At 41.6% G+C, this 23470-nt stretch overlaps 1 protein-coding gene across 3 annotated transcripts in view; it reads left to right on the forward strand.

Moving 5' to 3' along the window:
- The window catches only part of CACNB4 (calcium voltage-gated channel auxiliary subunit beta 4), a 245243-nt gene that overhangs the window by 170330 nt on the left and 51443 nt on the right, over positions 1 to 23470 (forward strand). For all 3 annotated transcript variants that reach the window (XM_029934591.1, XM_029934592.1, XM_029934593.1), the window contains one exon: positions 22826 to 22945. In XM_029934591.1, the coding sequence (XP_029790451.1) occupies positions 22826 to 22945 (120 nt within the window). The remainder of the gene's footprint in view (positions 1 to 22825; positions 22946 to 23470) is intronic.

Genomic DNA, 23470 nt, shown 5'->3' on the forward strand with positions numbered 1-23470 from the left:
GGCAGCCAATGTCTTTGATTACTTCTTTTTTTAAAAACTCATGTGATAAAGTATGAGAAATGATTTGAAGAGGCAGATAGATGCTTCTTTTAAAATGTTTTTCTATTATCGATCACTCATTTGAAATAAGGATTTCTAAGAACAAAAATGCAGTTGAGTGGTTCTTTTTTGATACAGGGTCCCTAAAATTTTTGAGGAAAAAGCCAATTTTATATTCTGGGTTTGTTTCAATTCCTGGAGACTTTTGAGTAGGGAGCTGATAGCACGGTGTGTGTGTGTGTGTGTGTGTGTGTGTGTGTGTGTGTGTACAGACTGGATGAGGTAGCTGCTTCTACAGAACTAGAAAAAAACTCAGATTTTGGCTAAACAATTTTTTTCCTTTTTTTTATTTTAGAGAGAGAGTGTGGGGGGGGGAGGTGGGGATGGAAGAGAGGGGCAGAGACAGAGAGAGAAAGAGAGAATCTCAAGCAAGCTGCAGGCTCAGCACAGAGCCCCATGTGGGGCTCCATCTCATGACCCTGGGATCCTGACTTGAGCAGAAATCAGGAGTCACATAGATGTTCAACCGACTGAGCCACCCAGGCACCCTAGCACTTTATTTTCTTAAAGGGGATCTGTCTGTATCTGGGTTATGCCCATTGAGTTGAATATGAACTTGATGCAAAAAGCTGAGTATTCTTTCCGTCAGTAAACAGTTTCATTAGGAAATTGCTTCAAACAGTAAGGGATACGGTCTTGTTTCTGGTCAGGGAATACTTCTGGATTTCTAGCCCTCCTTGCACTGGCCTTTCTGGCTGCTTTCTTCAGATCCCCAAACCCCCATTTGCTCATCTTTTTCTTGCTGAAGCTGTATCAGTGATACCTGGGAAGTGAGGAGTAACTATCTGTTGGCTAAAGACCATGCCCTGATAGAAGACAACTGATAGTTGTAGAGGGAAACTGAACCTGATCCCTACTCTGTATTGCAAGGTACAATATGCATATTGGTGGCTATTCTATCATCTTGTTATTTTCTTTAGGTCCATGAATTAAAGAGGGCAAGTCATCACCCAAGACCCACAAAACACGTGGCTTTGACAAATTGTCTGCTTCTTAATTGTTCTTCTCTGCTGCAGACGGAGTTGCATTTTTAGCTTGAAAGATGAGTGCACATATGGAAGATGTGTGTTAGGTGGAAGTATAGTCGATTTTGCGATATCTGTTGCAGATGAGAAACTGTACATTGAAAATACAATACATTAGAAAATGAGGTGGGCGACAAACAGCTGGCTGGTGAGAACTCCAGTTTGGGGGAGGAAATGAGTAGGCATGGGGGCTGAGCTCTTTTCTCCTAATTTGGAGAATGAGTTGAATGTTTCAGGTTCATCTGCAAGCCTATATTATGTATTTTATATATATACTTATATATATATAAAACATTTATTTTTCAAATTTTTATAATGTCTATTTATTTTAAGAGAGAGAGAGAGAGACACTCTGCTAGTGAGGGAGGGGCAGAGAGAGAGGAAGACAGAATCTGAAGCAGGCTCCAGACTCAGCTGTCAGTACAGAGCCCGATGTGGGACACAAACTCATGAACTATGAGATCATGACCTGAGCCCAAGTCGGATGCCCAATCGACTGAGCCCCCCATATATACTACATTTAATAGCACAGCATCCTGGCACGTGCTTGGACCATGCTGGGAAGCTGACAGCCAAAATGAGCTGGACCATGCTCCTGCTTCATTATATGATTGCAGGCTGTGAGCAGAAATCATAGTATTCTAGTTCTTTTTGGAAAAGTCTACATTATACTTCAGAATGTTTTGTCGCCAGATACTGCATGGAGTTCAAGTGTAGTTCCTCTCTTCCTACTCAGCTAATAAACTGGGAGCTGAAATGTATTTCCTTCCATTTCAGTTGTTAGGATGTTACCTATTATTACTGTCTTTATGTAGAATGTCTCAGGGTTCCCTGGTTTGAGGGTATATCTGCATTTCTTCTTCTTTTTTTTTAACTGGTTAGTGGAAGAAAACAGAAGACTGAATGGCATCATATTTATTATGACAGTAACCAATGGGGCAACTAGAGTTAGAATACTTGTAGCTTTATGTAAATTACTCAGTTGTTTGTCAGTAACAGTTTATTACTCCATTTTGATAGGCTGAGGAGTAACAGTGGCTTCATTTCAGCAGATAAATACTGAAAAATTGAATCTTTAGTAACATTAATGACAGCTGGAGGAATTCCCAGCTACACATGTAGCTGGAAGTGCTTAACTACTCAATTAATCATGAATGGATGGATTCAGTAAAACACAAAATACAATCTGCTTTTGCAGGAGTGGCTTCGAAAAATTGGAGGCAAGCATTTTTCACTATGGAATGCAACTCTGAGTGGCAGGCAAAGTGACACGTGTTCTTTTTTAAAGAGCGATGCGAAAAACTGATTTGCCCCTTCCCCCTCTCTTCCTCCCTCTCTCTCCTTTTCCTTCCTACCTACCTACAAATATTTATTATGTATCTGCCAAATCCATGTGGCAGACACAAAGATGAAAAAGATGCAGTGCTTGCCCTGAGTAGTTCTTGTCAGAAAGGTAAAACAGCTACACATACAGACAGTTATAACACAGTGGCTTAATGAAATGGAGTTTGCCACGTGGACAGGAGAAAAGGAGCTTCTCAACTAAGAGTCAACACCCTGTATAAGGGCAAATTGGTATCAGAGCATTCCCCCCTCCTTATTCAACAAATATTTTCTAGAGCCTACCATGTGCTACGTGCTGTGAAGGAAGCATATTTGGAAAAGCATGAGAAGTATATTGTGACCGGAGCATGCTGGAGCAGAGATGAAAGATGAACCTGAGTGTTGGCAGGGACAATTTAAAATATCATTAAATTTTTTTAATGTTTATTTATTTTTGAGAGAGAGAGCACGAGAAGGGGAGGAGCAGAGGGAGGGGGAGACACAGAATCTGAAGCAGGCTTCAGGCTCTGAGCTGTCAGCACAGAGCCTGACACGGGGCTTGAACCTACGAACCATGAGATCATGACCTGAGTGAAGTCAGACACTTAACCAACTGAGCCGCCCAGGTATCCCTAAAATTTTATTTTTAATAATGTTGCCCCCAGTTTTGTTTCTTTTTGTGAAATAAATTAACAGACATTTTAAAATTTTGTTTTAGTTCAATCCTGATGAAATAAAGAGTAATGGGACAAAGATTTTGAGTTGATTTATTACATGTTTATGCCCAATCTTTGTAAATACATAAAGAAACATACTGTTGATGACTATAGCTAATAATACTGTATTGCATATTTGAGAGTTGATAGGAGTAGATCTTTTTTTAATTATTTTTTATCTTTTATTTTTTATGTTTTTTATTTTTGAGAGACAGAGAGAGACAACATGAACAGAGGAGGGTCAGAGAGAGAGGGAGACACAGAATCTGAAGCAGGCTCCAGGTTCTGAGCTAGCTGTCAGCACAGAGCCCAATGCAGGGCTCGAACCCACAAACTGAGATCGTGACCTGAGCCGAAGCCGGAAGCTAATGCTTAACTGACCGAGCCACCCAGGCACCCCTAAGAGAGTAGATCTTAAAAGTTCTCATCACAAGAAAAAATATTGTAACTATGTGGTGATGGGTGTTAACAGGGCTGACTGTAGTGATCATTTGTAATATATACAAATATTGGTTAATGTTATACACCCAAAGCCAATATAATGTTATATGTCGATGATACCTCAATTTAAAAAAAAGAAACATACAGAATAGATCACAAATTCAGCATTCATGGGCAGAAATAGGCCAGCCCATGGCACTGTGAACTGCTAATTTTCTCGCTTGGAAACTTCAAAATGGCTAGCAGGAACCTGGGCAGACAGCAAGAGAGGAATTTAACAAAACCTGGTCTGACAAGAGACAGTATTAACAATTATTTTAACTAGATGGCAGCAACCGAGGGCTCAAAAGAACTATCTATAGCAAAGGAAGGAAAGTTTCACTCGTCACAAACTGTAGAATAAAACTTGATGAAAATCATGGTAGTTTTTTTTTTTAACTCTACTCTCACTTCATGCTACAGTTTTTGAGGTGACTTCACAGAAGTCATGGGTGATGGAAATAATAAATTAAGAGAAGATCTATGTCAAGAGGAAAGTTAGAACTTAGCGCTAAGCTAAGCAAAAACCAAAATAAGATCAATGGAGAAAGTATCTTAGGACAGGACTTAACATTTATTATCTAGGACACAAGATTCTAGTATTTGCAAAGAACCATTTTTCATTCCATCATCTGAGGTGTAAGTTGGTTAAGTAGCCTTGCATGTTTTCCGGAAGCATTTTCAGTGAAGGACTTTCCAGGGTGTTCAGGGGGCCCTTTTGCCGCAGAGTTTTGATGCGGGCTTAAGTAGGCAGCAGAGAGGGGTCGTGTTGCCCACTGAGGGTGCTGCCGGCCTCCGCTGCGTCCTTTGTTCTCATGAGAACTGGTCTATGACAGCGCGCTTCCTGATTGATTTTCTGGTCAGGTTTAGGCCTTCTGCCCACGTGGGCTTCATTTTTCCTTCGTATTCAGGATCTTTACAGCACTCCACGCCAACGGGTAGTAGGTTCCAATTATGGGTTCCAATTGGGGTTCCAATTTTGTAGTGGAGTAATAGGATTTGCAAACAAATAGGGTATCTGGAATTCATTCAGTGAAGCATGAAGATGAGAAAGGCTCATTTCTCAGATTCTTATTCTTGAAATGAAGACAAACCTCAGCTCGCACCCCGTGAGGCATTTTGCTTGTTCATCGTTGTCAATTTTTATGCTCTTTTTGGTTATAAGCAACTCCTGGAACAAGTACAAAACTACATTTCAATAGCGATGTCCAAAACCCAGTCCACATTCTGTTTCTAATTCGTTGTGGTCTTTTCTAGTAGGAAGGATTATTTAATAATTGTATGCTGTAGGAGAGAGGATTGCCTTGAACCTGCACAGCTTAAGTTGAGAACCTTTTCACAAAATATGAGGCTAATAATGAGGATTTATTGGACTTGTTAGATAAAGGACTCAATATATTTTAAAACTTTTCCACCTCTACTCCATTTTTTCTTTCTTATCAGCTTTGATTTTTGTTTCTCCTTGTCTCTACTGAACAGAAGATAGACGAAATGCTGACGTTTTGTTGATGGATTTAATACAGTTAAAAACAAACTGAAAAAGACTGATCATCAAGTTGAAATGATTAAATTAAAAGATTTTTTTTTTTCCACCTCCTTTGTCGCCTTTAGCCAGCCTCTAAAACAGTGCCTGGCACATCCTAAATGGTCAATAAATGGTATATTATCCCCTATATCCTGCCCACCCTTTTAGTTAATTAATTTACTTAATCTTTGTTCTTGTGTAATTTTTTATTGTTGTTACTAATGAAGTGACATGCACCCCCACGCAAAACCGTATTTTTCCTGATCATATTTCTTCCTTTGTAATTATTCATGAAATATTATTTTGCTGTTTTTATTACTCTCTGTAGCATTTTATATATTTGATAAATGTTTTAGAGAAGGTACAATAAGAAAGAGCATGAAATTTGGAGCCAGATGAGTCAGAATTTGCTTCTCTCCTGTTTCACCTTTTAGCTATGCAACTCTAGAAAAGTGTATGTGGATAGCCAAGTATATGTATGTATGAATATATATTTGTAGAAAGAGATTTCTCTGCCCGGTGGAAGGCACATCCGAGGTCTAACATCAGAACCACAGCCACGACTCTGTGGAGACCTCCATTCTCCCAACTCTCAGTCCTCTATTCCTAAAAGGGTCTCTAAGAAGTACTTACTAGTTTTCAGACTTCCAAAGCTAGCCGCAAAGAACTCAGCAGCAGGAAGATCAGATTCCTCTTGGGAGAAACAAAGACGTCAAGTGCATTCACTCAGTGTTTGTTGACTAAGCTTCAGATGGGCATCCTATGGAGACAGGCCATTGTACCAGATGGTCCCTTGGGAGCCAGACCATCTCGTCAACCCCCGTGTTTACATAAAACCCATGAGATGTGAGCACCAGCTCTCACAGAACCAGCTCTTCCTTCAGAGAGAAGCCCTTCTAGGGAAGAAAGAAGCCCATGGGGGAGAAAGGGCTTCCAAAAGTTGTTAAGCCTCCTCAGGGCCCCCGGCCTCCGTGTGGTGCCAGGATATCTCCTAGGACTAGGTTTGTATATAGAGCTGAACCACCATGAAGAGCCTGGCACCACAAAGAAACAGAAGCCAGGCCACACCCATCCTATAACCTCATTTAATCTTAATTCCTTCCATAAAGTCTCTAAGGCTAACTACAGTCACTTTGGGGGTTGGAGCTTTAATATGTGAACTTTGTGGGTACACAAACATACAATCCATAATAGCAAATTAAAGTGTCTCTCTAACACAAACTTTCTTCACTTACGAAACAGTGTACTTACTAAAAGAAACATCATCAAGACATTCGGTATCAAATAAATGATTTTGAAAAGTTGTGGGAATAGAGTAGGTAATACATGGTACCTGTTATTCTTAATACTTTATTTTTTATACATTTATTATAAAAAATTTTGTATGCTGATGTTTATCATTTAACTTGATGATTTTTTTTAAATGAAGTCTAGGGGCACCTGGGTGGCTCAGTTGGGTAAGCGCCAACTTAGGCTCAGGTCCCAATATCACAGTTTGTGGGTTCGAGCCCTGCATTGGACTGTATGCTGACAGCTCAGAGCCTGGAGCCTGCTTCGGATTCTGTCTCTCCCCCTCTCTCTCTGTCCCTCCCCTGCGCATGCTCTGTTTCTTTCTGACTCTCAAAAATAAATAAATGTTAAAAATTAAAAAAAAAAAAAAAAGAAACCTGGTTGACACACAATGTCACATTAGTTTCAGGTTTATGCCATGGTGATGCCACAGCTGTCGTGTTATGCTCTGCTCACCACAAGTCTAGCTACCATGTGTCTAAACCATTTTTAGAGTATGTTCTTTGGAATGTGTTACACAGACATCCCATCGGTCACCCAGTCTCTGTGACACACCCTTTCATGCTTCTCCACTGTCTTCCCAACGCACCCTTTCCCATCCGAAACTCCCACTCAACCTGGCGGTGTATGCCAGGTACTCACCACCAAGAGTGCCGCGAACAACTCCACCCTGCCCCCCTGGTTCACTGTGATCTGCATTTATTTCACTCCACGATTTTATTTCCAGCAACTCGTCAACATGAGCCTCCGAACTTCTCATTCCCCAACACATGAGGCGAGGCGCTACTTTCCTACTGTGTTCACAATGCCTTTGCCTTTTCTTGAGATGCCTGAAAACTCTCCCTAACCCCAGCCCGTCCTTAAGACGCAGTTCAAACCCTGTCTTCTCCATGAGGCTTCCTTGGCCCAGCCACCTCAGACTAACCTTGCAGCAGCGAAACTGGTAGACCTGATTGTTGTTGTTAAATAATCTAGTTCTGGCACCAAATTGCTCTGTTTCATGAACACATATCCCTTCACCTTAATTACAGACTGTTAATGGCAAGCAACATGCCTTCTATCCTGCACAGTTCCCACCCCAACACTGACTACACAGTTACCAAATTCACCCTTCCTCAAAGATTTCCTTTGTTTTCCTGCCCTTTGGCTTTGTTGCCTTCCCCACCTGGAATGCGGGACAGCCTCTTCCTGGTGGCCCTGCTCACCACTCTCTCGTGTTCTCGCTACAATCTTCTGTTTCCTCAAAAAGAATCAATCTGCTGTCTCCTAGTCAGGAACTGGATTTGTATTTTTGTTACAGTGTTTCTCTTGCTCTCCTTCATAATGTGGTCATTTGCGTAACTCTCCACTCTATCAGATTATGAGCCCCTGTTGTGCAAGGACTACCTCTTAGTCATCTTCATGCACTTAGCATGGGTCATATATATACTGATGTTTAACAAGTGTTTGTCTCTCTGAATCCCATATCAGATGGCAGGCAATAAGACGTGCCTTAGCACTGTTAGGGCACCTGTGAGTATGTTTGGTGTATGAAGGACCATTCACCTGCTCTGTCCTCTCGGGGCATCTAGACAGAGCCTGGTAACAGTTATTAGAGCCACCTGGTTGACATACATATTTTTTAACAACACTTGAAAGGATGCGTTTATTTGGAAACTAATAAAGACCATAAAATGCCCAGTATTAATGGCTAAAGCTAGACTGTGAGGCTAGAACTAAGCAGGTAAGCATAATTTCACTACTGTGTGTACAGCAGACTAGACACTCTCTACAAGACTGTTGAGTAGTGGCTTCTGGCCTTTGCCACTGCGTGTTGGTAGCACCCTTACTCTGGGGACATAAGGAAAATATCTCTGGGCCCTTTTTTCCCAGGGCCCGTGCACATCCGTGTTCACTAGTCCAGTGCTGTTCTGTTTCTACTGAAACAGTGAAGGCCACCTTCACTGAAATCATCCTTCATCATCTGGAACCTTTTTATTCAAGGGACAGAGAACTGTTTAGTATATGTGTCTGCATTTGTCGTAAGTTCTCCATTTAAGGACCAAGTCTCTCTGAACTGAATTTCTTGAACTTGTCCCTTCTGTTTCCACTACCCAGTCCGTAGGTACACTTGGTGCTGGAAAGATGGAGGGGCCCGTCTCCTCCTCGTCAGCCTGCCCAGTGCTGGCGGCGGGTCTCAGGCTAGTCCTCCTGGGCGCTGTGGGTCTTTCGGAGTGTTGTGGCAGCGTGGAAGGAGTTTTATATCCCCTGCGATACTGGAGGTGAGGGGAAAGGGGAAGAGCTTCCAGGACGAACCCAAAGAAGAAGAAGTTGTCCCACTGAATGGACATCCTGTCTCTTGGGTTTGGGTGGAAAGCACTGCTTTTCTTCTCAGGCCTTGCTTTCACCTGGACTTAGGTTCTGCTCTATAAACACCATCATCCCTACAACAGAGATCGTAGGGCTGTGGTACTCAAATATTCGTTAATTTATCTCAAATCTAGCCATTTGATTATGTATGTATATGGCTCTTGAATTTTTCCCCTATCAAGATTCAGAATGAGAGTGATAACAAAAGGCCTATTTTAAATAAATTTGCCACAGCTTTAAAATGAGAGCATTTTCATTTTTTAAGGACATCTTTTAAGGAGGTGAAAAAAGTGAAATGGGGGGGCAAAATGTGGTTAAGGTAAAGCAACTGCTGCCTTATACTCTTTTTTAAAATTTTTTTTTAGCATTTATTTATTTTAGAGGGAGCTTGAGCAGGGGGAGGGCAGAGAGAGATGGAGACAGAGTCTGAAGCAGGCTCCAGGCTCAGAGCTGTCAGCACAGAGCTCGATGTGGGGTTCAAACTCATGAGCCATGAGATCATGACCTGAGCTGAAGTCAGACACTCTACTGACTTAGCCACCAAAGCATTCTTTGCCTTATATTCTTAATTGAAACAACAGAAGGTATATTCTGTGGCCAGAGACTCCATATTCTGTTTTTGAAAGGGAAAAGAGTGTCTTATCTGTTGGAGGTAACTATTTGAACCCATTTAGGATTCTAAAATTTTCTGAAAGATCGGTTCAGTTTGTTGAGAGGGCTGGCCCTGAAGCCGGAGGTGTGGGCGGGTTAGGAGAGGGCATGACTAGGCTCTGTGACTGGTGACTACTCCAGCCCTAGGCATTTTGAAGTAAGTGCTGGAGTCTTAAAGAACCGGGCCAGCATATCAGCCCAGCGAGCGTGCATGTCACTTGGCGCTACCATGCGGCTCCGAGTGGAGAGTGGGTCATGGGCATCATTCCTGCTTGCAAAGGACTGTCATCTTACCCATGCCACTCTCTGACAACAAAACAAGAAGAAAAAACAACTGACTATCTTCAGGTTATTCTCAAAGAGGGAATGCTTCCTGAGTAAACATAGCTGTGGTAGGCAGAGAAAATACAGAGGAATAAAGTCATCCTGACTTCTAAATTTCATTTTAGCCAATACCTTTAATTGTTTCAGTAACAGTTGAGCATTTAATTCCTACTCAGCTTGATTAATTTAAGCTTTACATAATTATCCATTTTTCTATTGATGTATAGTTGACATGCAGTGCTGTATTAGTTTCAGGTGTACAGTGTGGTGAGTCAACAGTCATTCGGTGCTCATCACAATACATGTACTCATAATCCCTTTCACCTACCTCACCCATCCCTCCGCCCACCTTCCTTTTGGAACCACTACCTTGTTCTCTGGCTTTAAGAGTCTGCTTTTTTGTTTGTCTCTCTCTTTTTTTGTTGTTCTTTGTTTTGCTTCTTAAATTTCACATATAAGTGAAATCGTATCTTATTCGCCTTTCTCTGACTTATTTCACTTAGAATTATACTCTCTAGATCCATCCATTTTTTTCTTTACCTAAAGAAAACAGAGGGGCACCTGGGTGGCTCAGTCGGTTAAGCATCCGACTTCAGCTCAGGGCATGATCTCATGGTTCGTGGGTTTGAGCCCCATGTCGGACTCTGTGCTGACAGCTAGCTCAGAGCCTGAGGCCTGTCTTCGAATCCTGTGACTCCTTCTCTCTCTGACCCTCCCCTGCTCATGCTGTCTCTCTCTCTCTCAAAAATAAATAAAAACATTAAATTAAAAAAAAAGAAAACAAACACTTATAAAAAAGATGCATATACCTCTATGTTTATTGAAGCAGCATTTAGTCAAGCTGTGGAAACAACCCAAGTGTTGATCAATAGATGAATGGATAAAGAAGATGTGAGACACACACACACAGCGGAATATTACCCAGTAGTAAAAAAAGAATGTGATGTTGCCATCAGCTATCCATTTTTTTTAGAGATGGGTTAAAAACAGCAAGTTGGGCTCACCCGAGAAACACAGGGCCAGGGCAAATCTGTCATCTGAAGTGTCTGTGCTGACCTGTACTAAGTCCTCTGCTGAGGGCTTCAGCTTGTTCTGAGTGGATACCCTTCACAGCAGTGCGTGAGTTAGGCTAACATGCTGCTCTTCAGAAAGGAAGCTGAGCATAGAATGATTAAATGTCTTGTTCAGAAGCAAACACTAGTAAGTGGCTGCCCTAGGATTCCAAGTGGGGCAGTCTAACTTCAAAGCCCAAGTCTGAATTTAGGCTTTTCTCTATTCCAGCTCTTATCTGAATAATCACTCCATCTCCTTATGTTTCCTAATGAAAAATAAAGGTGATCAGAATAAATTAAATCAGAGGTGCCTGGGTGGCTCAGTTGGTTAAGGATCGGACTCTTTTTTTTTTTTTTTTTAAAGGGAGTATTTTTTTTTAATAATGTTTTATTTATTTTGATACAGAGAGAGACAGAGTATGAGAGGGGGAGGGTCAGAGAGAGAGGGAGACACAGAACCGGAAGCAGGCTCCAGGCTCTGAGCTAGCTGTCAGCACAGAGCCTGACGCGGGGCTCGAACCCACGAACGTGAGATCTGACCTGAGCCAAAGCCGGAGGCTTAACCGAATGAGCCACCCAGGTGCCCCAAGGATCGGACTCTTGATCTTGGCTCGGGTAATGCCTCACAGGTGTTGAGATCGAGCCCTACATCGGGCTCTGTGTGTTGACCACACAGACATTGGGAGTGATGTGCTTGGGATTTTCTCTCCCTCTCTCTCTGCCCCTCCCCTACTCACACAGATGTGCTCTTGTGAGCATACCCACATACGTGCACATGTGCTCTCCCTCTCTCAAAATAAAGAAATAAACTTAAAAAAGATTAGATTATGTCATAGTATCTCTTCCAGGCTCATTTCATCAATAATTTAATTTTTTGTTTGTTTTTGTCTTTAATAGTTTTGTTTCTTAATTTGTTTTTGTTTGTTAGCTCCAAGAAAGTTTCCAACAAAAAGTGAGCAGCTATTGATTTTCTCTCTGATCACTCTGGATATATCAATGAGCTAATGAATAGGCCTGAAGAAAGGGGAGAGAAAGGCCACAGGTTTAATGGTAACATGCTAGTAATAGTCGATTGATTATATGTATTCTGATGTCCATGCAAATGAGCCCTCCATCTCCAAGGACTTAAAGACCTAATTCCTGGCAGTGAAAAGACATCCTTAAGAGCAGATCTCAGAGGAATCTCAGAGATCATCCAATGCAAGTCTCGTCTCGGCCTCACCAGCTAATGGCTGGGTGACTTGGGGCACACAGCCTGACCTGTCAGCAAGGCCTCAAAAGAACTTTGGAGAGAAATCAAGATAATGTGCTAGAGAGAGCATAACATTACAGTAATCATTAATTCAATTTTACTACAAAAAAAAAAAAGTTGACTCTACTTTTTTTTTAAGCCTGGAACCTCAAAGATCTTGCCCAGCAGTGCCTACCAGCGCTTCTGCTCAGCTTAGGTATTAGCTCTTAGCGAAGCCTTCAGAGTCGGGCACGCCAAAGTTCACCACACTTCACCAGCTGTGTAAGCTTGGGCATGTTATTGGTCTCTTGAACCCTGTTTATTTGAGTGCAGAAAATGAACTCTGACTCTTAAAGTTTTTATGGTGACTAAATTAGATAACATCTGTAAAGAGCCGTTTTATTCTGATTAGAAGCCTCATTTCCTGGTTCCAAAGGTTGAACTAAGAATACGTCTTTTTCCTCTACCTCACGTACTCCAACTTAGATTTATCAGATGGGAGTCAAACAACAAGCCTTTTTCATCTCCTCCCACTTCTGAACTACTGGGGAGGAAGAGCACTGCCCCAGCGGAAGGGTGTGCACTCTGGCCACCCCGCACTCCAAATGGGTTGGTCCACACTGAGGAGGAGGGCTGGGCACTGTGTGGTTGTGATCAAGGCTCCAAAGAGCAGAGGGATAGCAAATGTGTAAGAAATACGGTGGCCTAGGGTTGAAGTTCTGTGACATTAAGCTACTGGAGGGGTTGACACAGCTCCGACCTCGAGTGGCAGGTGTTCTGCCTGAAGAGAAGGGACTCAGCGCACCTCTCAACTACCCTCAAATCCGCCACTGTCTTATACTAGCATCTGTGCCTAAGTGTAAACTACTCCATGAAGTTACATCATCTTGTTTTTAACTTAAGACTTACAGGCTTCACAAACTTAGGAGATTGTCTCCCAACCAGAGAAAAACTCATACGAATCTAGCCTTTGCTGGGGCTTTTCACAGGAAATATTCTTTTCCAAAGACCACATTAATAAAAGTGCGTCACATTAATCATAGTCTATAAATAAGAACATAGTAAGTGCTCACCAAATGATATTGGTTACTATGGTTTTTGATATTATAATATTTAATGTTGCCTATCAAAATGGCATTTGAGGGGAATGCACTGTTTCATTCAGTAAGTGGTTTTGAGTTCGTCTGAGGTACAAGGCTTTGTGCTGGGCAGCTCTGAGGACACCAAAAGCTGGTGCGACATGGTCTCCGCGTGAAATGAAGTAATGCTCCCTGTGGCTTCGGGCACACCTGCAGCCGTCTCTGAGGGAAGCCTTTCTGCCTCCTGATGACCTATCTGGATCCCTAAGCGGTCAGCACACATTCACTCAATGGGAGACTTAATGAATGAAAATATATCCAGAGACTCAAAGGTAATTTTTCATCAGTTTCTGAGGCTACAGAAATAATATACAGGAGAGGTTTAAGTCCTTTCCATATTTTTTCCTTCTCTTCTAAACCAATGTATATTATCCTTCCTTTTTATATGCCAGAAGGAAAGGTCTTCTTCTTCTTTTTTTTTTTTTAGCTGTAAGTGACTGCCTGGAGCTACTTTTAGGAGAAACCTATTTGCTGTCATATGTCTAATATGATTTTCAAAAATAGACCACAATAGAAAAGTAGTGTTTTGTGGGCTACTTTGCAGACAACTCTGGGGCAATGTGCGGAGGCCCTGCCCAGTCAGTCCCTTCCAGAAGGGCCATAGAAGAAACTACTAGTTTGACAAGAAACTATTAGTTACCTTATCAGTATGCAGGTCTGCATTCCCCAGCAGCATATCCAGGATTTCCTGGGCAAATACTGTCACTTCCTTTGTAACATCTCAGCCAAAACTAGATTAACACTGCTGTAGCTGCTGCCCTTGAATGAAGACCTGGTGCCACGGCGACTGCTTACAGGTGCCAGCGCTAAGCTCAGTCAGATGGAGCCGCCAAGGCACTCCTCTGTGTCACATGGCTGGGTCAGAAGCTCTTGCTAAGTTTTGACCAGGCAGGACTGGTTCCTGGGGTGGCTGCTCAGTGGCCCATGATGTTGTTCTGTGGTCTGTACTGTGGTAAAGCTTGATTGCTGGAGGCCACCTTCCCAGCAGGTGATCGCTTCCGCTTTCCCAAAAGGACAGTGAGCCCTCTAATCTCACCATTCGCACCTTTAGGATATAGTTTCTTATTGGATGCAAAAAAAACCCCACAAAAAACCCCCTGATCATGACCTTTTCAAATTATGTTACCCTTCAGTCTCACAGATGGGATTTGATCTACTACTAAATTCTGTTCACTGATGCAGCACTTCTTACATATGTATACAATATTAGGCACTAATTATCAGTTTTTACCCATACTGTCCATAGGAAGTAATCTTCATCTTTTGATCTTCCCCCAGTATCTTCAGTAGAACCATGTGAAATTGCAGTTCTTGGAGTAGCCCAGTATAAAAAGTATCTGCCGCCCCGGTTACCACAATCACCAGTGATTAATTCACAAATCTGCTCTCAGCCCACATTTCAACTTCTCCTTTCTCACAGCACCTAAATGGCTCTGGCTGGTACAGATTTCCTGTCCATCTCCATCTGGGCCTGTTTGTCACTTCCTCTTTGTACTTGTGAGGTCAGTTGACATTCCTCTGTTCTTGTACCTCCATTAATGGGACTTCTTTGCAAGCAAGCGAAAGAAATAGTAATCTGAAATTAGGCAACTACAGCAATTGTCAAACTAGTCAGCATAACCAGGAGGGTGAGGTTGGTTAAGTTTTCTAAATGAATATTACTTCCTTTTAATTATGTAAAACAGTTCTATTAGAACCCATTAATTTTGATTCCACTAATGAGATAATTCAGACAAAGCCAGTACATTGTTTTTAACTATATATTTATATATAATTATAATTTAATTATAAGAAAGAGTCTGTAAATATGTAGTGTCAACATAATTGGAAAAGTTATCATTTAAGAGAAAAAGAAAGCTCTCAAAGATACCTTAAAATTTCCTACCAGTAACTAAAATGCAGTATCAAAATCCCGTTGTTAAAGGAGATGCTCAAAGAAATCCACAAACCCAAACCTTAATAATCTAGAGATACTGTGTAGAGTTAGCAAACCTGTCTTTTGAAAAGTAGCCTGCAGTTCACTTTCTATGACCTCAGATTCCCATTTCTTTACCTACATCTATCATTCCAAATTAGTAAATTTTAGTATACAATCAGTGTTAAAATATTGCAGAATGTTGTTTTGGCTTACTGAAGGCAACTAAAATGTTGGACATAAGTTTTTGCATCTGATTTTGTAGAGGAAAATTTTTTTTAAAAGATTTTATCCACACTCCTGCCCCCTGCACAGTGCCCTGTGATTGTGGCACGGAGGAAGTTTCTTATTACCTCTCTAAAGCTTCAGATGCCTCATACGTAAAATGGGGATAATCATAACCTACTTCATACGTTTGATGGGATAATGTAAAGTCTGTAGTTAGTAACTCACATTGATGCCAGCGGGTTGGGTCCAAAGACCCAGAAAGCGGGTCCCACAGGACTAGCCAAGAAGGTCCTTGGCTTTACGCAAGATGGAAATCAAATGTGAGCCAGCAGGAAGTGAAAGCAGAGTTTACTGAAGATATAGATATAGATAGAAAGAGAAATATGGACAGAACAGGAAAGGAAAAGAGCATGAGTTTCGTCTTTGCTTGGCGTCTAGGTTTTTATTGATCATTGTGGTCTGGTACTTGTGTCTTCTTAGGCATCGAGGAACTGGTCAGAGCAAGGACAAGTCCAGGTGTCCTTCATAAATTCCCTTCATTCCCTGAAGTCAGGTGTTTGGAGTCAGTGGTCTTGGAGAACATTTATGGCGACCCCACCCGGTCGCTCCTTAGATGTTATCTCTGTGGGGAAGACTCCAAAGATACCATTATCTCATTTTCCCTTACAAGGAGGACATATGCCATATGCATCACAAGGCCTGTGTAGAGTGGGGTGGGCATGCAGGCCCTAACAAGAATCAAAGCTGGAAAAGGAGCAAAGAGATAAAAAGGGCATCTAGTTTCCCTGTTTCAACATAAAGTAAGGGTTGAGTAAGCATTTGTCATATTGCTTTGCTGCCCTTGACTGCTCTTCGAAGCCTCAAAATGAAGCTTGGGTTTCTGTCTAGTAGAAGTGGGCTGCAGAGCTGCCTCGTCATTTCAGCCCACCTCCTAATTACAAGAAATGACAGAAGGTACCTTAAAGCAAAGTTAAATTACCATCTCTAAGGTATAGTTTTAAAAGTTCCTTATTCAGCCAAAGTGCTAGGAATGCACACAGTATCCAATGATCTGGCATAAGGCATTGAAAACCACAATTCTTTTAAAAAAAAGTCTTGGGGCACTTGGGTGGCTCAGTCGGTTAAGAGTCTGACTCTTGGTTTTGGCTCAGGTCATGATCTCACAGTTTATAAGTTTGAGCCCCACATCAGGCTCTGTGCTGACAGCGCAGAGCCTGCTTGGGATTCTGTCTCCTGCTCTCTCTGCCTCGTCCCTGCTTGCTCTCTATCTCTGTTTCAAAATAAAAAAAATCTCATGTTTTTGGGATGGGATTGCTAACAATATCACACCCAGTAAGCATAACTGATCAATTAATCAACCATTTTGAAACTTAAAATCATAGAATAAAGAATAGATGGATTTTGATGAGAGCAAGAGTGTCTTTCTTTCAACAGAACTCCAGCTCTGCTATGTGCCAGACACTGACGAGGCCTGTATACTTGGAGATGCAGCCTGGACCCTGCATCTGCAAGGGTGAGAGGGTAAAGGAGAAGAAAGCATCTGTAAGAAAGTGGGCTGGGCTGTAAACCCAAGGGCTGCCTAAGAGAACTTTTTGCCTAGGGCAGACTTGTGAGTGGGTTATTCACCCTTCTACCTTGAGAAATCTGGGAAAGTAATCCAGACAGGGTTTGTTCTAACGCAGTGTGGAAAAGTGCATTGTCACAGTCACCACAAGCTCGTTGGAGAGAAACAAGCTCAAATCTACTGGGAGTGATAGGTTTCTCTGGACATTCCACTGTCACTTAGTCCACACAGTGCAACTCTTAACATACCAAATTTACTCCAAGTTGAACATTCACTTATCTGATCTGAAAGTGAAACTGACATGTGGAATGTCTGCTACTGCACAGCTTGTAGAAGGAAGGGAGATGACTCATTTTCAGAAGTACCAAATAAGAGCTGTGCTAATTAACAAATAGGTTTACAATCTATTGGAAAGTGTAATGACCTGTGCCCTTCCACAGTGGAGCCCCATACCCTGACACTTTATTTCCTGGTCCTTACCCTCTCCGTTTTGTGGACTTTGGAATGAGAATGCGCCCCCTTAAGGAATGTACATTTGTTCCAGTCAGATTACTTTTTGCCTTACATGAGTATAGGCACATCCGGGTCAGACTGTAACCTGTGTAGTGCTCAGCCAATGAGGAGCCAGGGGAGGGACTTGCGTGCTAGGAGATAAATTGCCTGCTGTAACTTCCCCCAGTGTGCCTGTGTAGGAGACACCTGCTCTTGCAAGAACATTAACTAAAGCATTGCTTCATTGTGCTCTCAGTCCTTCCTTTTATTGGGTCGGTGGGCTTATTTCTCACAAGGCTCGATATGGTAGCCACTGACTACATGTGGGTATTAAAATATAAATTAATTGAAGTAAAGTAACATTTTAAGCATTTAAAAATTATATGAAAAATCTAGTTTGTTAGTCTCACTAATCACATTTCAAATGCTTCATAACCACCAATGACCAGTGGCTGCCATATTGGATAGCACCCATCCAGAGAACATCCATCATTGCAGAAAGTTGTCTTAGACATCATGGGTTTAGTATGTGCTGTTATTATTCTTGCTCACTCTGTTGTGCTATGGTCTCTTATTAATTCTCCAACATAACCCTGAAGGGTTTCATTCCCATTTTGTGGACCAGGAAAGAATCTCAGAAAGTTAGGCTGTTTTTCTCTCACACAGTGGCCACTACGAAACCTGACCAGAGGTTCAGTGAATGAACAGCTGAGCTACCAAGTGAGATGCCCGGGACTATCTGACCCAAAAGCTGAGAAGTTCCAGCAAGAACAGGATTCTGTCCCGCTATTAGTGCATTTTAATATCAAACATTTGTTAACTCCCCCTTCTCCTTACTCTAGTTTAATGACATAATAGTTAAATACTTATAAGATATAAATAATAAAGTAAAATAATAAAATACAAATACCAAAATTATATATAAAAAGAGAGAGTATATTTCACTTTTAAAAGGACAAGGTAAGGGGAGCCTGGGTAGCTCAGTTGGTTAAGCGTCCAAGTTTTGATTTCAGTTCAAATCATGATCTCACAGTTAATGAGATCAAGTCCAGGGTCAGTCTCTGTGCTGACAGCATGGAGTCTGCTTGGGACTCTCGCCCTCCCTCCCTCCCTCCCTCCCTCTCTCTCTCTGCCTCTCTTCTGCACATGTGCATACTCACATTCACTCAATCTCTCTTAAAATAAATAAATAAACATGAAAAAAAAAAATAATAAAAGGACAAGGTAAGTAAGTGGATGCCCAGATGACACAGGTCTCTTTGGAGGTGGTAGAAATACTCTAATACCAGATTGTGGTCCAAATTGTGTTCTGTAAGTTCATTAAAAATCATTGAATTTTACATTTAAAACTTAAATGTGTGAGTTTAGTGGTATATAAATTATGCTTTAGAAACACTTTTTTTTTATTTTAAAGAACCAGATGTAAACCCTAAATCTCTGGGGCAACCAAAAATTTAGTGTTGAAAGCCACCCAGAATTTTAGTGAGTCAAAGATGAATTGGTGGCATTTTCTGAATTTCCCTATTGATGGTAAAAGAAGTGATTCTCTGCCTCAAACTGAACACTGGGAAATTCTGTGAGGTGTCTATTAGTATCCTCATCTCACAGGGAAGGAAATTGAGAGTCAGAAAGTTAAAACAAATTGCCCAAGATCCACAGCCAGCAAGAACTGGCACAAGTGTGACATGTAATACTGGCTGGGCCGCCAGCACATGGAGTTCTCTCCCCTACATTGTGCCCTTTCTCTGGGAATTCTGGGAATTCCATTGCTTGACTTGAGATCACTTTCCTTCTTCCAGAACAGGAAACCAATTTTCCAACATTTGTATTTTGTACTCAAGAAGATTCATGAAAGGCATGAATCTGTCTTCAATCTTGAATACAAGGGGGGAGGGGACGACGCCAAGCCTTAGATTAATGAAAAGATAATGCATTTCTTTCTTTTGATGTTCGCTAGGATGCTTTTAAAATGACATATATGCATATGCATATATGCCTGTATGCACATGTATGCCTGTAATGTGATACTTATGAAGAGATTTGCAGCATTGGTTCCATTTTTTTCTGATTTTACTTGGTCCATCAGAGATTCCAGGATGTGACTTGCAGCGGTGTCTGCTTAGGAACGTTTGAGGCTGGCCTCTGTCATGCCTCTCGTACAGGCTCATCTCACTTGGTAAGCTGGCTAGCTTGCTCTTCACCTATTTTATGAAATGGAATTCTGGAAAATGAAAAGCTGATGGGGCTGCATTTTCCAACACTTGCCATATCTAGTAACCTTTACATCTTCATTTATTTCCTCTTAGCATCTAACATCGTTCTCTTCTTGCCAGGTCCCTGTGCCTGATCACAAATGTTTAACCAGCTCTCTGGCAGTCCCCCTCCAACCCTCAGTTGTACCAAGCTTCCTGTAGCCCCTTCCCTTTCGGATCCATCCTCTGGTCTGGCCCGGGCACTCTCCTCTTGCCTCTCTGCAGCTCTATAGTTCTTCTGTCTGAGTATAAATAACGCAGATCCTTTTGATTTTCTTTTCCTTCCTTTCTCCTGGGATATTCTATCCTCTCTCTCACCCAGCTGAAACAAGACAAAAACTAATAAATAAAAACAAGAAACCACTTCCGTGCCAACCTGGCAGAACACGTGTTGTCCATGGGACAAGTTTGGTCTCTTGACATTGGACCTCTGTTTTCCCAAGGATCCTGAGAGACAGCAGCAGTGATTTCCATATTTAGAGAATGTAGCCGGCACTGAAAGAAAAAGAAAAAACAGAGTAAATGCTGAAATGACTGAACATTGTAATTGTGAAAATGGATACCCTAGTGCTTTATCTTTCCTTCAACCAATATTCTTAGAAATAGGGAAGTAAACAGAAGTATCTACTTTAACAGATTTGGCAGTAGTAGGACGTAAGTAATTTTGAAATATTCACAGCCTTGTTCACATTTCAAAATAAAGTTCATTTGCAGGAATCCTTGAGTTGCTTTTTGGGTGCTCAGCAATGACGGAATGCCAGGATTTGAAAAGTCGTTAAGGTTGTTTCTGGAATTAGCCATCTCCTTGTGTCAACAGTAGATTGTGTATTTTAGTCATTTGCCTCAGCGCTCCAGCAGGCAGCCTGCTTGCTTGTGACCTGTGGTCATTATTAGCCTCCCCAGCACATGTTTTCAAGACAAGGCAAGTGTCTCCTTCCTGACTTCCTGCATCATAATCATGTTATGGTCCATGGACATCTTCATGTAGCCAGTCCTGTATCTTATAAAGATCTACTGCACACATCACACTAAAGCAAAGCATTACCTAGAACTAACTCAAAACCGTTCTCATATATGTTTTAGAAATGCTGTTTTTTCCACTCTTACTCTGGATTTTATGCATCTGGACAAAAGATGTGTTCTAAGAGAACTTGCTTAAAGATTTCAAGGTAGCTTTTTTTTTTTCAGTATTGAGGAATATATAGAATAAGTCAGTCACCCTGTATTTATCCATTTTGTAGGTCCAGATTTTCCCCCAGTAGATTTTCACAGAAGAATTTGGTTATAATTTGGTTAACAAATCCATTTCCTCCATAAAGGGCACTTTCTTTTTTTTTTAATATAATTTATTGTCAAATTGGTTTCCATACAACTCCCAGTGCTCATCTCAACAAACATAAAGGACACTTTCAAAAGTGGCAGGATTTAGGGACATCATAGTTATCAAATTATAATCGTTTTGTAGTATATATCAAATAAAAAATTGTATACCTTAAGCTTACACAATGCTGCATGTCAATTATATTTCAACAAAGCTGGGGAAAAACCGTAGTGGTTTCTTGGCAACAAATACAATAAGAAAAATGGATACATTTCAAGATGGGCTATTATGAATATATATTATGTTAGTTGAAAGAATGATTAAAATCTGTTAATTTTTAATCAACGTAGGGCTGTCAGGACCGGGAAATAGGAATGAGAATGGCCATTTATTATGTGCTTACCATGTGCCAGATCGTAGAGTAAATATTTTAATATCCAGTGCAGCTCAGTGTATGTAGGGTTTGAAACTGCTGGTGTGAAGGTTGAACTCCCCAAGTTCGCATACCAGCTTCTACACTGCTACACGGATTCAGAGAGCGAAGCAGCTAGTTCTGTGTGGCTACGACAGTGAAGGTTAAGTGAACATTAGCCACCATTAAGTCTTACTGCATTTAATTCTTTGAAGTAATCAGTGTCCCCATTGTGTGGATGCAGAGACTGAGTCTGGCGTGGCCTAAGTCGCTTGCATAAGGTTTTCAAAAGTAAGTTGCAGAGACGGAATTTAGAATGAGTGTCTGTTAGGCATTCTGATAAAAACCTCTAACCAGGAATTACTGTTCTAGGCTACCAGGAAAATCTGTGCAAATGCTAACATTTCTAAGTCTAGAAAAACTTTCAAAGGATCCATTTCAGCGGTCAACCATTCTTAGAGTTCTTTTTTGCGGTGGATAGCAAATTCGCAGCTGTATGGATTAGGCTGTGCGTCTCAAAAATCTGTGCATGATTTATGAAAAATGCCAAATACACCAGTTCCATCAATACCTCTGCTGTGTAAATGCTGCCATCTATGCAAATATCAACTGGTAATGCCAGCTTAAGGAAATTGTAAGGGTGATGTTCTGTTAGCAATAAGAGGCACACTTAAAGAGATTTTTTGGCTTTTTAACTTTTAACTAGCTGCTGTAGTTTTCAGCTCCTCCAGCAGGAATACTGAGTGATTCTAGGCAGCCCCGGTACCTTGTCACCTCTCTCAGACTGGATTTCAGTGGTGTTCAAATAGCCCTTCTAGGTGCGTGCTTCGGTTGAGGACATCCTTGTTTTCATCCTCAAGGCTCATGCCTTAGTGGCCATAGTGACCAGGTATGGCTCCCATACGGCAATGAGTGAAATTTTAACAGTGAAAGAGTTCGATGGTATAGATACTGGAACTGGAACTCTTGTACTAATGCAGGATTCTGCTTTCCTGTATTGCAATCTTAGATAAATCTGTCTTCTGTAGCCCAAGATACAGGTAGAATTTAGCTCTTGTCATAGGCTGAGTCTCCTTTTCCTTTGATGTATATATAAAAGAGAAAATGGAATGAAACTTTAGGTCTACAAATTAATGTGAGCTTAATATAAACAAAACAAGAAGAATTGGGACCAAATATCACATAATTTTCACCGCAGTTCACTTCCTAGCGCTTAATCTAGTCAAAATGGTTTCCTTCACAACATTCCTACCTTCTGAATTGCTCAGATGCTTCACTGTTTTCTGCCGTCTAAGTGTCTACCCGTAACGGTGACACGGAGTGTGTGCATCAGCCCTACGTGAGTGAAAGGAACTCACTCCAGGATGCCGTTACGATGTGACAGTTTTAGAAGCTCCACATCACCTCATTTAAACCACTGTGCGTTTTCCTTTCCAGGGTTCGGCGGACTCCTACACGAGCAGGCCGTCTGACTCCGATGTCTCCTTGGAAGAGGATCGGGAAGCAATTCGGCAAGAGAGAGAGCAACAAGCCGCTATCCAGCTTGAGAGAGCAAAGGTGACTTTCTTGCCCCTCTTTGGTTCCAAAGTGGCATGTTGGCTCAGCAGGTATCAGCTGCTCTTTCCCTGCCTCCAGTTCCTCTGGAACAATCATTTTGGGATCATCCTAATAAGGCACCAGATTTCAAGGCTCCCTGATCCATTCATCCCCTAAGAGAGGTTAGTAACTTTCCCAGGGGGCCATTTCCTGAGGCACTGACCCTTCTTCACCCTTTGTGTTAGGCTTGGGGGGTGAATTATGGGCTATATTCCAGCTTCACAGTTGTGGCAAATACTAAGCTTGGCTCTCCCAGTGTTGGCAGCGAGCCTCCTAAGGTACAGGTTCTCTTTGCGTTCCTGACCCCTCATTGTCCATGACCTCAGCCATCATTGCGGGCTACACGTGCACTATTGTTCTGTGGATCGGCCCTGTTGTTCTCTCTACTGCTTGCCTCTGGTTTCAGTCTTCTATCTCAAGTTCAGGGTGCAGTTCAGAGCTTTGGACAACTATTAGCATTTCAGCAAAGATGAGCAGTAAAAGGAA

Source organism: Suricata suricatta, chromosome 3 (assembly GCF_006229205.1).
Source record: "Suricata suricatta isolate VVHF042 chromosome 3, meerkat_22Aug2017_6uvM2_HiC, whole genome shotgun sequence".
NCBI lineage: Eukaryota > Metazoa > Chordata > Mammalia > Carnivora > Herpestidae > Suricata > Suricata suricatta.